The sequence below is a fragment of the Macaca thibetana genome, chromosome 11, assembly GCF_024542745.1.
Source record: "Macaca thibetana thibetana isolate TM-01 chromosome 11, ASM2454274v1, whole genome shotgun sequence".
NCBI lineage: Eukaryota > Metazoa > Chordata > Mammalia > Primates > Cercopithecidae > Macaca > Macaca thibetana.
Window position 1 is genome coordinate 50,880,585 of NC_065588.1, and position 15,080 is coordinate 50,895,664.

The 15,080-nt window shown below is 42.1% G+C and overlaps 2 protein-coding genes across 3 annotated transcripts in view; both read left to right on the plus strand.

Annotated features, from left to right (window-relative positions):
• The window catches only part of PDE1B (phosphodiesterase 1B), a 292,990-nt gene that overhangs the window by 220,024 nt on the left and 57,886 nt on the right, over positions 1-15,080 (plus strand). The window lies entirely within an intron of this gene.
• NCKAP1L (NCK associated protein 1 like) overlaps positions 1-15,080 on the plus strand; it is a 49,112-nt gene that overhangs the window by 12,323 nt on the left and 21,709 nt on the right. The window contains exons 6-19 of one of the 2 annotated variants that reach the window (XM_050748846.1): positions 313-403; positions 492-629; positions 2,442-2,490; positions 2,588-2,744; positions 7,419-7,475; positions 8,087-8,183; positions 8,726-8,835; positions 8,999-9,131; positions 9,546-9,627; positions 9,809-9,867; positions 10,081-10,226; positions 12,063-12,195; positions 12,499-12,618; positions 14,772-14,917. In XM_050748846.1, the coding sequence (XP_050604803.1) occupies positions 313-403; positions 492-629; positions 2,442-2,490; positions 2,588-2,744; positions 7,419-7,475; positions 8,087-8,183; positions 8,726-8,835; positions 8,999-9,131; positions 9,546-9,627; positions 9,809-9,867; positions 10,081-10,226; positions 12,063-12,195; positions 12,499-12,618; positions 14,772-14,917 (1,518 nt within the window). The remainder of the gene's footprint in view (positions 1-312; positions 404-491; positions 630-2,441; positions 2,491-2,587; positions 2,745-7,418; positions 7,476-8,086; positions 8,184-8,725; positions 8,836-8,998; positions 9,132-9,545; positions 9,628-9,808; positions 9,868-10,080; positions 10,227-12,062; positions 12,196-12,498; positions 12,619-14,771; positions 14,918-15,080) is intronic. The other variant, XM_050748847.1, reaches the window with a different exon arrangement.

Here is a 15,080-nt window from a genome sequence, read left to right on the forward strand (position 1 = left end):
TATATCCTTTTGGATTGTATAACGATTTGGATCTAGGCATATTACTTGATTTTGAACTAATTAACAGATTTATAGAGTACCTATCATGTGTCCAACCCTATTTTTGGTGCTTATAAGGAAGAAAATTTCATGGACCTGCCCAAAATGAAATGGTTCTATTTAGCCATAGCTTAGTACACCTGAGCCTGGAGGGGGGTATCTTTATATGTAATTTACAGTTTAGTATGTATATCTTTGGAGGTGGTGGGGAGTGCCAGCCTATGCACATATCTTTATCCTACATGCAAACATAAGAGTTGTGCTTTCTTCTAGTGACCCCAGTTTTGCACGTCTGGGTCAGATGGTCTTGGAGTATGACCACCCTCTGAAGAAGCTGACAGAAGAGTTTGGGCCTCACACAAAGGCAAGTTCCCTGAGAGTGCAGAATTCCTCAGGCGGAAATACATTGTCCTCATCATTGCCGCTAAGGTTTCATTTGCTTTTCCCCACAGGCTGTGAGTGGAGCCCTCCTCTCTTTGCATTTCCTCTTTGTCCGAAGGAACCAGGGGGCTGAGCAGTGGCGCAGTGCCCAACTTCTCAGCCTCATCAGCAATCCCCCAGCCATGATTAACCCTGCCAATTCAGATACAGTGAGTGCCCTTTTCCTTTTGTTAGTGGAAGCATTCTCTTTGCCAAGGCCATCATCTCTGTAGAGGATACTTCTTTCCGGAAACATCAGGACTAAAAAATGCTTTAGTCTTCTAGGATATGTCTCTAAGTTGAGCACTTCTTGTAGCTAAAAAAATCATGGTTGGTTTGGGGCTTTTGTTTGGATCAGGGTTAGTGGTTTAACAAAAGTGATCTATAAGCAGTTAGCCTGCCCATAGAAGGAATTTAGTAAATATTCATAGAATGAATGAATGGATGAAACAGAGTTTGGATGAATGGATGAAACCTATTAAGCCTGGCAGCAACTTGATTTTAGGAATCAATTAACTTATTTTTATTTTTTTGAGACAGTGTCTTACTCTGTCACCCAGGCTGGAGTACACTGGCATGATCACTGCTTACTGCAGCCTCCACCTCCTGGGCTCAAGTGATCCTCCCACTTCAGCCTCCTGAGTAGCTGGGACTACAGGTGTGTGCCACCATGGTTGGCTAATTTTGTTTATTTTATTTAATTTTTATTTTTGAGACAGAGTCTCACTGTGTCACCCAGGCTGGAGTGAGGTAGCACGATCTTGGCTCACTGCAACCTCCCCATCCTGGTTCAAACGATTCTCCTGTCTCTGCCTCCAAAGTAGCTCGGACTACAGGCACACACCCCCACACCTGGCTAATTTTTTTTGGTGTGTGTGTCTTTAGTAGAGACAGGGTTTCACCATGTTGGCCAGGCTGGTCTTGAACTCCTGACCTCAAGTGATACGTGTGCCTTGGCCTCCCAAAGTGCTGGGATTACAGGTATGAGCCACCGTGCCTAGCCTATTTATTTTTTTGTGGAGACGAGGTATCACTATATTGCACAGGCTGGTCTCGAACTCCTGGGCTCAAGTGATCCTCCTGCCTCAGCCTGCCAAAGTGCTGGGATTATGTGTGTGAGCCACTGTGCCTGGCCAGGAATCAATTAATTAATAGATGTTTTTGTCTGATGACTGTGGGCTCAAAGTCTTTCCCTCAAAGAACTTATAGTCTGGTAGGGAATATATGCCATGTAGTCATAAAAATACAACTGATGGTACATAATTAGTGATAAGTGCCAAACGAGTGATTTACACTTTAAGTGGTAAAAGAATCCAAAGGATTAACCATCACAGGAAGAAATCATGAGAACGTTTTTGAGTCTTGCTCTCCTCATTTTATTGTTATTAAAAATATCTGAACTGTTGAAGATAAGTTATGTTAAACCTTTTGCTTGTTCTGACTTCCAGCCCAAGTTCCTCTTTCTTTTCTCAACTGTATTGTTTTTCCCTCACTCCACTTCCAGTGCCTCATCACCTCCATTATTGGCAGGCTTCCCTGCTGTTGGTTTATCAATGTGCCCTAAACTAGTCTAGTAAAATAAAAGTTAGTTAAAAAAAATTTTAGAGACAGAGTTTTGCTCTGTTTTCTAGGCTGGAGTGCAGTGGTACAATCACAGCTCACTGCAGCCTTGACCTCCTGGGTTCAAGATATCCTCCTATCTCTGCCTCCTGCGTACCTAGGACTACAGGTGCACACCACCATGTCTGGCTAATTTTTCAATTTTTTGTAGAGACAAGGTCACACTGTGTTGCCTAGGCTGGTCTTGAACTCCTGGCCTCAAGCTATCCTCCTGCCCCTGCCTCCCAAAGTGTTGAGATTAAAGGCGTTAGCCACCACCCCTGGCCAAAAGTTAGTTTTGATACTCAGATTCTAGCTTGTCCTTTCTCTTTTAGAGGAAGGCCAGGTTAAATAACTGATCATGTTTGCTTCTCTTCTCACAGATGGCCTGTGAGTATCTGTCTGTGGAAGTCATGGAGCGCTGGATCATCAGTAAGTTTAGTGGGATTAGGTGGGAGTGGATGAAGCAGCAAGTTACATGAAGAACAGGTTCTAAAAGTCTTCCTCTGCACTGTTTTCCCACCTACAGTTGGGTTTCTTCTTTGTCATGGGTGCCTCAACTCCAACAGCCAGTGCCAGAAGCTGTGGAAGCTGTGTCTGCAGGGCTCCTTGTACATCACCCTCATCCGTGAGGATGTGCTGCAGGTGCACAAAGTCACCGAGGACCTGTTTAGCAGTTTGAAAGGGTGAGAAACACGAGAGCCAAACTGATCTTCCTTGAATAGTTTTTAGTCCCCCCAACATCCTTTTTCAGTCTCCACAAGTGTTCCCAGATACTGGTGGTAACAATTAATTCTAACTATTGAAGAAACATAGATTAAACACCTACTATTAGCTAAGTGCTTCACTGGGTTTTAGAGATACAATAATGAATAAGATAACATGGAGGTTAAGAGCATAGACTCTGAAACCAGATTGCTTGGGTTTGAATTCAGGCTCTATCACTAGTTGTGTGGCCTTGGGCAAGTTGCTCAAATTTCCCATGCCATTACCTCAATTTCCTCATCTATAAAATGTGGATAACAGTAGTACCTCCCTATGGCCTACCTCATAGGGTTGTTATGAAGAATAAAAGGGTTATTATTTGTAAAGCAGGTAGAAAAGTTCCTGGTACATTGTAAGTGCTATGAGCTTGTTAAAGAAAAAAAAAAAAAAAGGCAGTTTCTGCTCTCGAGGAATCTATAAATTGGTAGAAAATAAACAAATTGTTTGATAGAGTAAGAGATTATAATGTGTAAACCAAAGTACTGTGGAAGCATTTAGAAGGACACTTAAACTGGCCTTTCAGGATCTGGAAAAACCTGGAGACAGGTAGATCTGAAGGGCTAAACAGTTGAAGAGTGTGTGTGTGTGTGTGTGTGTGTATGTGTGAGTAATTGTGTGTGTGCGCCTGCGTATTGGGTAGAAAGGTAGGGGAGCTGCTTGAGGCAAAGAAAGATATTGTAGGCAGAGAAACTATCAAGATTTTTGAGGCAACAAAGAGCATGGCAAGTTTTGAGAAGTTCATGTAGTTCAGTGCATGTGCAACTGGGTTATAAAAATGAAGATGTTGAGAGATGAATTTGGAGAGGTAAATTAGGATGTTGTATGCTTTTGCTATGGAGTTCGAATCCATCCCAAAGAGGATGGGGAGCTATTGAGTGATTTCAGACAGGGGAGTGACATGATCATATCTGCATTTTAGAAAAGATCATTCTGGCTGCATGGAAGAAAAGAAATTACATGGGCAAAACTAGAGGCAGAGATTAATTAAGTAAATTAGGAGGAATTGAGGATGATGTCAAGGTTTCTGGCATGGATATCTGGCATTCCTTAAGATAAGAGAGCATGTGATAAAAGCAAGTTTGTGGGGGAAAGATTGTGTGGTTAGTTTTAAACAGGTTGACTTTGAAGTGTCTGTGGGACACTGAAGATAGATGTGTGATTCTGGAACTTGGGAGTGAGGTCTGGATTCAGATAAAGATTGGTGAGTTGGTAATCAAAGCAGGAGAGTAGTTGAGATTACTCAGGAGCACATGTGGAACGAGAACAGAATGGGATAAACCTCTGTGTACGGTGATATTTAAGGGCCAGAGGAATCAGTGGGAGATATTGAAAAGAAGAGGGAAAAGAGAAGCCAACAAAGAAAATGTTCATTGGATTTGGCTATAAAGATGGTTTTAGTGCCCATCTTGTGAACAACTTGAGTGGTGAAGTTGAAAGCTGGGCTGCAGTGAGTTTAGGAGCAAGTGAGAGATATGGAATTTAATAAACAACTCTTTCAAAGTTTGACTGTAAAGGGAAGAATAGAGAGAGGTAAAACGAGAAGGAGTGGGATTAAGGAAAGGGTCAAAATACCAATATTTTTTTCTGGTTGCAAATAAAACATCCAGAAATGTAAAAAGTGCAAAGTGGAAGTTGGCTACACTATCACCTTCCAGAATAGTTTGATGTGCATCCTCCAGATGTGTGTGTGTGTGTGTGTGTGTGTGTGTGTATAAACACATAAAGGTGGCATGTATTTTCAACCTTATGAAAGTAATTTTTAAAAAGCAGTGGATCCACACTCTACATTATGTTCTATGGTTTGCTTAAAAAAACTTACTATGTTTTGGATATCTTTGAATATCAGTCTGTAGAGACTTATTATTTTTTAACAGTTGAATAATATTACATTATGTGGTTTTAACATAATTTATTTACCCAATCCTCTATTGATGGATATTTAAACTGTTTCCATTTTAAAAAATCATTATAAACAATGCTATAATGAACATTCTTAGACATATATCTTTGTGAATCTGTGAATATTTTTTCTTTTCTTTTCTCTTTTTTTTTTTTGAAACTTGAGTTTTGCCCTTGTTGCCCAGGCTGGAATGCAATGGTGCCATCTCGGTTCACTGTAACCTCCACCTCCCGGGTTCAAGCATTTCTCCTGTTTCAGCCTCCCGAGTAGCAGGGATTACAAGCATGTGCCACCACTAGCTAATTTTTTGTATTTTTAGTAGAAACTAAAATTTTTTGTATTTTAGTTTTACCATGTTGGCCAGGCTGGTCTCGAACTCCTGATCTCAGGTGATCACCCACCTTGGCCTCCCAAAGTGCTGGGATTACAGGCGTGAGCCACCATGCCTGGACTTGAATCTGTGAATATTTCTATAGGGTAAAGTCTTAGAAGTGGAATTGCTGAAGTAAAGGGTATGTACATTTCAATTTTTTTTTTTTTTTTGAGGCAGAGTCCCGCTCTGTTGCCCAGGCTGGAGTGCAGTGGCCGGATCTCGGCTCACTGCAAGCTCCGCCTCCCGGGTTCACGCCATTCCCCTGCCTCAGCCTCCCGAGTAGCCAGGACTACAGGCGCCCGCCACCTCGCCCGGCTAGTTTTTTTGTATTTTTTGGTAGAGGTGGGGTTTCACCGTGTTAGCCAGGATAGTCTCGATCTCCCGACCTCGTGATCCACCCGCCTCAGCCTCCCAAAGTGCTGGGATTACAGGCGTGAGCCACCGAGCCCGGCCCATTTCAAATTTTAATAGCTCTTACCAAATTGCCCTCTAACCAGTTATTATTAAGAGCCTATGAGAATACTGATTTCTCACTCTCAACAACTAAGTATTATCATTAAAAACCATTGCCAGAGTTAAGAAAGAGTAAATCTGAGGTTAATAATTAGAAGTTAGAGGAGGTAGATTTGGGCATCTGCATGAAAAAACTTTCTAATGATTACTGCTTCCAAGGAATGGAAGGGATGTTTGAAGGGTGTTCAGTTCTCCATCACTAAGAGCAGCAACTAACTTGTATTATTTATAGTTTAGGGAGTTATTTGACATAAATGATCTAATTTATCTTCATGAAAATTCAAGAATAAGTATTAATATCTTTTTTTTATAAATGAGAAAATGGAGGCTCAGTCTCAGTGTCACTCAATAAAAGGTGAAATTAGGACACAATTCCAGGTTTTTGGACTCTGAATCTTTTCTCTTTCCACTGTGCTATGCAGAGATTGAAATAATTATCCAACAGGATTGCTGTGAATTTGAATGTTGATTCAATTAAGATACTTTCCAACTCCAAACTTCTTTGATTTTATGCTAGTTCAATAAAGTAGTGGTTTGGAGAAAGGAAATGAGAGGTGATGAAGTCCCATTAATGTGGTGGCAATAATGATACAGGACCAGAGAAAACGAATATAAGGAACATAGAGAGGAAAGAGTCTAAGGTCATGCTGGTATTGTGAGCATGGGTCACTAGTAGAAAAAAACAGGCCGGGCGCGGTGGCTCAAGCCTGTAATCCCAGCACTTTGGGAGGCCGAGACGGGCGGATCACGAGGTCAGGAGATCGAGACCATCCTGGCTAACACGGTGAAACCCTGTCTCTACTAAAAAATACAAAAAAACTAGCCGGGCGAGGTGGCAGGCGCCTATAGTCCCAGCTACTCGGGAGGCTGAGGCAGGAGAATGGTGTAAACCCAGGAGGCGGAGCTTGCAGTGAGCTGAGATCCGGCCACTGCACTCCAGCCTGGGCGGCAGAGCGAGACTCCGTCTCAAAAAAAAAAAAAAAAAAAAAAAAAAGAAAAAAAGAGATGTGGTTAGGAGAATCAAATATTGCAGAAAATTAAAAACAATGAAAAGGCCTTCTAATTTGGTGATTCAAAAGTTCACATTGATCTTACAGAGAGCAGTTGCTTAGTGCTGAAGGCTTTGTGGGATTCAAGGGTCAGTGAGAGGTGAGGAAGTAAAGAGAGTACAGGTGTCTCTTTGGAGAAGTTTGGTGGTGTGGGAAAATAAGCAGAGTTCAGTGGATTGTCAGGGTCAAGCAAAGGTCTTCTTAGAATAAGGGAGGCTTTGAACTTATTTGTTGGGAGAAGAGAATAAGCCAGTGGAGAAGGAGAGTTTAAAGTATCAAAAAGATAACTGATAAAGTGAAATTCTAAAAGGAAGTTGGTGGGAATGGGACCCAAGGTAGAGATTGAGTAACTACTTTTACTTGAGAGCAGGGCCTGTGTTATATTTCTACACTGTTCCCTTTATTTCCCTTAAACCTGGAAGAGTGCCTTGATTTGAAGGAGTCAAGGCAGGAGCACAGGAAGAGAAGTCTAGCCCCAGCTTTGCCATTAAAGCCCTATGTGACCTTGACAAGTCATTTCCCTTCCCTAGGTATTATTTTCTGTATCTGTAAAATTATGAGATAGAGTTGAATTATCTCTAAGCTGTGAGTCTTTTATTAATAGGCGAGGGTGAGAAGTAGGATTTGGAAAGATCACGCCTGTGAGGGCTGCACACGCTCCCACCAGGGTGTAGGCTGGACTCTCTGAGGGCTGGGAAGGTGAGGCAAGGGCCCTAATGGGCAGTATCGTCAACCCCACTGTGCTTGTGTCAATCCTCAGGTATGGCAAGCGAGTGGCAGACGTAAAGGAGAGCAAGGAGCATGTAATTGCAAACAGGTAAAGGGTGGTGAATGCACTCTCTGAGAGGGGATGGAATAGAATTCTCTTCTCACTTTTGTTCTCACCTAAGCCATCCTTAGTTTCTGTACAGCTTTATTGCCTCAACCCAAGAACTTGCTGCCCCATACATTATTTTTTCTTTTCTTTCTTTCTTTCTTTCTTTTTTTTTTTTTTTTTGAGATGGAGTCTCACTCTGTTGCTCACGCTGGAGTACAATGGCATGATCTCAGCTCACTGTAACTTCCACTTCCTAGGTTCAAGCGATTCTCCTGCCTCAGCCTTCCGAGTAGCTGGGATTACAGGCACCCACCACCACGCCTGGCTAATTTTTGTATTTTTAGTAGAGACAGGGTTTCGCCATGTTGGCCAGGCTGGTCTTGAACACCTGACCTCAGGTGATCAGCCCACCTCGGCCTCCCAAAGTGCTGGAATTACAGGCAAGAGCCACTGCTCCTGGCCCTTTTTTCTTTTTAAACCAAGTCTAACTTGAGCATTGAAACTTCCTTCTGCCTGATATCCCTTCCTAAATATAGCTTTCTTCTGTGCTGCCCGTGGAGGGTTTTTAAGGGTGGGAGAGGTGATAGTCATGTTCCCCTTTTCTTCCCTAGTGGCCAGTTTCATTGTCAACGGCGGCAATTTCTGCGGATAGCAGTGAAGGAGCTGGAGACTGTGTTGGCTGATGAACCGGGACTACTGGGTCCCAAGGCAAGAGGAAGAAATGTTGGGAGGGGGATGATGGCCAGTGATAAGAGACTGTGTAGCTACATGGCATTCATGAGATTTTGCCTTTCTGAGTCTTTTGTGATTCATTTGTATGTATATATGCTGATTCCCTTGAACCCTCTTGGAGTACCCCAAAACTTTGTGTATCTCTTTTTTTGGCACTATACATAGTATGTCATGTAGTATAGCTACTTTTATACTTGTCTTATCCTCTATTTGAGTGTGAACTAAGCGGAGACAGAGCTTGTTTTTTTGTTTCAAACCACATAAATGCCCAGTAAATATTTCTGAAGCTTAATTTGATAGGGAGAGAAGAGTACTAATTGTGAGCTAGTGTCAACATGTGTTCCTGTCTGATTGTGTGTTATATAGTTCAGGTTTTTTGATGAGTCTGAATGTTTATTATTGGACACTGTTGTGGCTACACAATTACATCCACACGTACATTATCATGGTAGTTTTCTCTGTGCTTTGAAATCCATTTTTAAAGTTGAAAATTCTAATAGTCTCTACCATCTCCATAGGCTCTTTTTGCTTTCATGGCCCTGTCCTTCATTCGTGATGAGGTCACCTGGCTGGTTCGCCACACAGAGAATGTCACCAAGACAAAGACACCTGAGGACTATGCTGACTCGTTAGTACTTGACATGGCTAAGAACCTTGTCCTTAGATGGACTGGGGACAGGGAGGCATCAGATAACCTCAGGAGATCTCAATTTCTGCCCTGTTATCCCTGTGTTTGTCTCTGTTCATATTTCTAGTCTTTTTCATCTCTGTTCTCATCCTCAACTTCATAGGAGCATTGCAGAGCTACTTTTCTTGTTGGAGGAGATTAGGTCTCTGGTCCGAAGACACATCAAAGTGATACAGCAATACCACCTTCAGTACTTGGCAAGATTTGATGCTCTTGTGCTCAGTGACATCATTCAGGTATTATGTTTAATTGATTATACTTTGGAAATTTCAGGATGATCCCTAGTGATTTTCCTATTGAAACCACTCTGGCTGAATCTCATGCTCTGTAAGTTGGGTGTCAAAAAGTCCAATCTGCCCCTTTATATTTGTTAAAAGAAAAAGAAAGGACTAATAATCTCAGCAGTCTTTTTTTTTTTTTTTCCCACTAAGTGAAACTACATAGAAATAGGAGAGAAAAATAAAAAGAAACTGGGTGTTAGAGTGTCAGGGAACCCAGGAAGTTTCCTCCATCTCTTGCTTGGCTTTTTCTCTCTGTTTTTGGCACTTAGCAATTCTTTCTACCTTCATACACTGATTGAGCCTCATGGTCCTAGTTTCTGTCCTAGGGAACCTATGTCCACTTGACAATAACTGCAGCTCCTCTTTTAGAACTTGTCTGTGTGTCCAGAGGAGGAGTCCGTCATCATGTCCTCATTCGTCAGTACCCTCTCCTCTCTGAATCTCAAACAAGGTAACTGGAGGGAGGTGGGGGAGGCAGGACATATGTGAGGATGAACATCTTTTATCTGGAAATATTGATCTTTGAGCCAGGAAGTAGGACAAGATATCTTTGAAGAGGATCTACCATTCTGTGCAGTTGGATATTGGTGTGCTGTTTACTGTTTCCTTTTATACTTCTGTTTTTCTTGCAGTTGATAATGGAGAGAAATTTGAATTCTCAGGATTGAGGCTGGACTGGTTCCGCCTACAGGTAATGATCTGTTCCTGTGAAAGATTCCCATCCTCAGATTCTTCCTCCCCCACAATCTCTTCTCTTTTTGTCTCCTAAATTTGCTTTATGGAGTGAGTCAACTTTGAAAACTGCTAATTGGACAAGACATACTCAGGCCAAACTGTAATTCCAAGGCTGGGGCCCTTTTCATTCATCTTATTTTTCTCCACCCTTTCCCAACTCCAACTGCAGGCATACACTAGCGTGGCTAAGGCCCCACTGCACCTGCATGAGAACCCTGACTTAGCCAAGGTGATGAACCTCATTGTCTTCCACTCCCGAATGCTGGACTCAGTAGAAAAACTACTGGTGGAAACTTCTGATCTGTCTACTTTCTGGTATGTCTTGGTTCAGAGCTCTCTTTAAAAAGTTTTATTGTTTCCTTTTTTCATTTTTTTCTCCATTATGCCACTTACTTCAAGGAAAATTTTTTAAGGTTATTTTATTTTATTTTATTTTATTTATTTATTTATTTATTTTTGAGACGGAGTCTCGCTCTGTCACCCAGGCTGGAGTGCAGTGGCCGGATCTCAGCTCACTGCAAGCTCCGCCTCCCGGGTTCACGCCATTCTCCTGCCTCAGCCTCCCGAGTAGCTGGGACTACAGGCGCCTGCCACCTCGCCCGGCTAAGTTTTTGTATTTTTAGTAGAGACGGGGTTTCACTGTGTTACCCAGGATGGTCTCGATCTCCTGACCTCGTGATCCGCCCGTCTCGGCCTCCCAAAGTGCTGGGATTACAGGCTTGAGCCACCGTGCCCGGCCAAGGTTATTTTATTTTATTTTATTTTTTTTGAGACAGGTCTCACTATGTTGCCCAGGCTGGTCTTGAACTCCTGGCCTCAAGCAATCCTCTTCCCTTAACCTCCTGAGTACCTGTGATTACAGGCAAGACCCACCAAGCTTGAACTAGAGCTCTTTATCAATTCATTTGCTCTCTTGCCTGGCCTCTGTGGAGGACTGTAATTCCCCTAGACAATTGGAAAGTGTCACTTTTTTTGAGATCTCCTTAAGATGCTCAAACTCCACAGCTCACTTGTGTCAGCTTTTTAGGAATTTGAAGTTGATTCCCTTTTGTTTTGTATTCCCTTTTGTTCTTTTGTGGAAAGCCATTCGGATTTTACATAGTCTTCCCTTCTCTGGGGTAGTTAGCCCACATGTCTAGTTTCAGTCTCCTCTCTTTGGAAACTTAGATCTCCTTAAGATGCTCAACCTCCACAGCTCACTTGTGTCAGCTTTTTAGGAATTTGAAGTTGATTCCCTTTTGTTTTGTATTCCCTTTTGTTCTTTTGTGGAAAGCCATTCGGATTTTACATAGTCTTCCCTTCTCTGGGGTAGTTAGCCCACATGTCTAGTTTCAGTCTCCTCTCTTTGGAAACTTCTTCAGTTTTGTTTTTTTTACTCTAGGAACATTGTGATTTAAAAGTGACAGGAAAAACTTTGAGTTTTAGTGGACAGGAGTGAAAATAATTGAGAGGCCTAGAGAATAGGGCCTTTGGAGAATGAGCTGAATGAGTTTGTCTTCCTTAGATAGCACTTGACGTTTTTAGGTGATCACCGTTGTATACAATTCCACACTTTGAAGGATCAAACAAACAAGTGGAAACACCATGTGTTGCCTCTGCCTTCTGTAAGCAATGAGGTCGGGGAAGATATAATACCTGTATGTGAAAAGGACATCAACATAATACTTGCAAATGTAAGAAAGTGTAAAAGAGTACATGAAGTTGAGAGGACATGGGTTGAGGAAAGATCAGTCTCATGGGATTAATTTGAGAAGATTTTCTGGAGCCTGAGTGTTAAATTTTGGGAGAAATGTGTATTAACACTACTGAAGGACTTCCAAATTAGGGGGAATGGCCCAAATCATGCCAAGGTTCTAAGGGAGGAATAGCAAATTTTGTGCAAAAAAAGGGAAGAAGATTATCGTTAAACTTGCCTGGGGTCCTTTATAAAAGTCTGGAAGGATTAAGTTTCTTGGGTTCCCTTCTATCTTAAGGGTAGGGAAATTAAGCAGGGAGTGGTAGATATCGGTAAATGTTTTTCGAAAGAATGAACATTCTCTCCGCCTCAAAGGGACTAGCTCTTAAACTCTATTTTTCTTTTCCTTTACTTTTTACTCACCACTTTAATAACAGGACTAAACCCTGATTTAAAGTCTTCCCGTTTCTCTGCAGCTTTCATCTCCGTATCTTTGAGAAGATGTTTGCCATGACCTTGGAGGAACCTACCATGTTGCGTTATGCCATTGCTTTCCCCCTGATTTGTGCTCACTTTGTCCACTGCACTCATGAGATGTGCCCAGAGGAGGTAGGTATCCTGAACTCCAGACCCTGTCCTCTTTCTAGTCACATCTCATCCTTATCACTGAAAACACAGTTCCAAGGATTGATTTTGGTCCCAGAAACGGTATAAACATAGATGTATGATATAAGTCCCTAAATATCTCAGCTTGATGTAGAATGTATCCTGTCTCTGGGCCTCAGTTTCTTCTTCTGTAGGAATGGGTAAGAATCTTCTGTAAGATTCAGGCAAGGGATGAGAGCAGTATTGTGAGGAAGAAGTGGCCATCCTGGTGATGACAGTCTCTTCTTTGGTCCCTCTTTCCCATAGTACCCCCACCTGAAGAACCATGGTCTTCACCACTGCAACTGCTTCCTGGAAGAGTTGGCCAAGCAGACCAGCAATTGCGTCCTGGAGATCTGTGCGGAGCAGCGAAACCTGAGCGAGCAGGTAGGCTCAGCCTTCTCTGTTGCACTCTCCCCTCTGCCGGCCCTCAGCGCCTTCTCCTCTATCTAACTTTGTTTCCCTCTCAGATGCCAAGCTCAGTAACTCTTTCTCTCAAGTACGGCTAGGGCCTTTCTGTACTTGAGTTTATGGCAGAATTCTTTTCTTAGTGTAGTCCCTTCATTCTTTCCTCCCTTAGGACTGGATAGAGGTGTCTAAAAATACTCTTATTTGAACAGCTGTACTCTAACGAAATCTGTGCTCTCACTTGAAGAGTTCTGAGAGATGAGTTAACTTTCTAATTTACTTCCCCTCCTCTCTTTGCCCTGAGTACACATACTAAGGACAGTGGCCCCCAGGTCACCTGTCTTGTCTCATCTTTCTGTCTATCTGCATCCTAATCTGTGGCTATCTGGACATTTTGAGGCACCTCTTCTGTGTTTATCTTCAAGGCTGCTTTCTTGCCTTTTTCTTCTTATTTTTCACCTCTCCTCCCTTGACTGACTCTTAGCACCTCGTCATAATTAGTTCAACCTAAATTTCAGAAAATTTGAAAATGAGAAACTTGTTTTGCTGTTACCCTGGAGTCTTTTGGGTTTTCCAGACTACCCACCTTTCCTGGGTTTGAGTCAGGCTTGGTATAGGGGAGTGTGTATGTGTGTGTGTGTGTGTGTGTGTGTATACAGATGCACAGTTACATTATTACTTAACCTTTTTATTTTTCATATGAAAATTACATACAATGGGGATAAAAATACTTTCTTCATGGAAGTGTCATAAGGATTAAATAGAATACATTTAATATTTGATATACAGCACTCAATAAATGTTACCTGTTATATTAGTTGGAACTTACTGAGCACAAAGCCCTGTGCTGGGTTTTTGGGTGGGGACCCAGAAGGAAGGTACACAATTCCTGCCCTTGAGAAATGTCCCAGTTTAAGAGAAAAGGGAGTATAAATACATGCTCGAAAGAAATTTAAATAATTAATGCAAGAAGATATGCAAATGAGTACAATTGCAGGTATATTCATCACTCAATATGCTTAATCTCAGCCAGAAGGCTGAGAAAGCCAAGAAGAGATCATCAGTCAATATGAATAACTGCTACATGCAAGAACACTGGTAAAAAGATTTGCTCAGTGCTGTCTCAGGGATGACTAAAACATGACATGAGTAATGTTCACACATACCAGAACTTTTGCAACTAAATGAGTATAGGCTTTCTAAAGTTAACATTCTGAGTAAATAATTAGTGGCATTGCCATTACTAGTGGAATTACATATTTTGGAACTGCTTTCAGAATCTACTACAGACAGATAATCTTTTGCATAATCTCAGGGTTGACACATCTTTTTCCATCAAGGTGGACTTGATTTTTTTGAAACAGCCAAGAGTTTGGATTTAAAAAAAGAAGGCGTGACTATAAAGTAACAAAACTGGTTTCCTCGTGTGGCTCTTATGCTGCTCTCAGAGTGATTTCAGCTGAGGAGCTTCCAGATATGACCTGCTCATGCTCAGCTGCTCTAGAGTAAATGGAGAGAATTCCAGTCACTTTGAAGGAGATGTCTGAGTGGGATGTCTGAGTGAAGACAAGAGATGCCGGGTTGATGTTTAAGCTAATTAGCAAGAAATATGATATTAAAAAAAAGTGGAAAGACAATGCTGGCCACATTGTGAACTCCAAATCTTTGGAGAGCTGTGGTGGTGTGGGTAATTGTCTCATGAGATAGAATAGGAAGGGATGTAGCACGTGAGATGATTGTTCCATCTAGTAAAAAATAACTGTTTTCCTATGTTGGAAGACCCTGCAAAGCACAATTGAGTGGGACTTTTAGATCTTGTTCTTTATACTTGAGTTTTTCCATTAAGAAAGGCTCTCTCAGGATGTGGGTATGGGACTGAGGCTCTGATCCCTGAAAGACACTGCCATCTTGAGACTTAGAGCCTGTACACGCAGAAATATTTATGAAAACTGAAAGGGGTAAGCCCATTCTGAATAGGCCCCCATGAAAGAAAGAGATGCGTGGAAGGAAAGAGAGAGGAAGGCAGAAAAATAAAATAACAGACAACAATGGACAACAACTTTTTTATAACTGTCAGACGCCGTTTTAGCAACAAATCTCCTTTCTCCATGTACCTGTGTTTGTTTCTGAAGCTCCTACCTAAGCACTGTGCCACTACAATCAGCAAAGCCAAGAACAAGAAAACCGTGAAGCAGAGGCAGACTCCCAGGAAAGGAGAGCCTGAGAGGGACAAGCCAGGAGCTGAGAGTCACCGAAAGAACCGCAGCATTGTTACCAAGTGAGGACCTGGGCCCTAGACGGCCAGCTGGGTACTGCATCAAAGAAGGCAGGAAAGGAAAGAGGGAAGGTGACACAGAAAAAAAGAGCGCAAGTCGTGGTGGGGAATGAGGGGCACAGAAAAGCACTTCAATGTGAATTTCCTCCTTTGCCTTTGAGGTCTA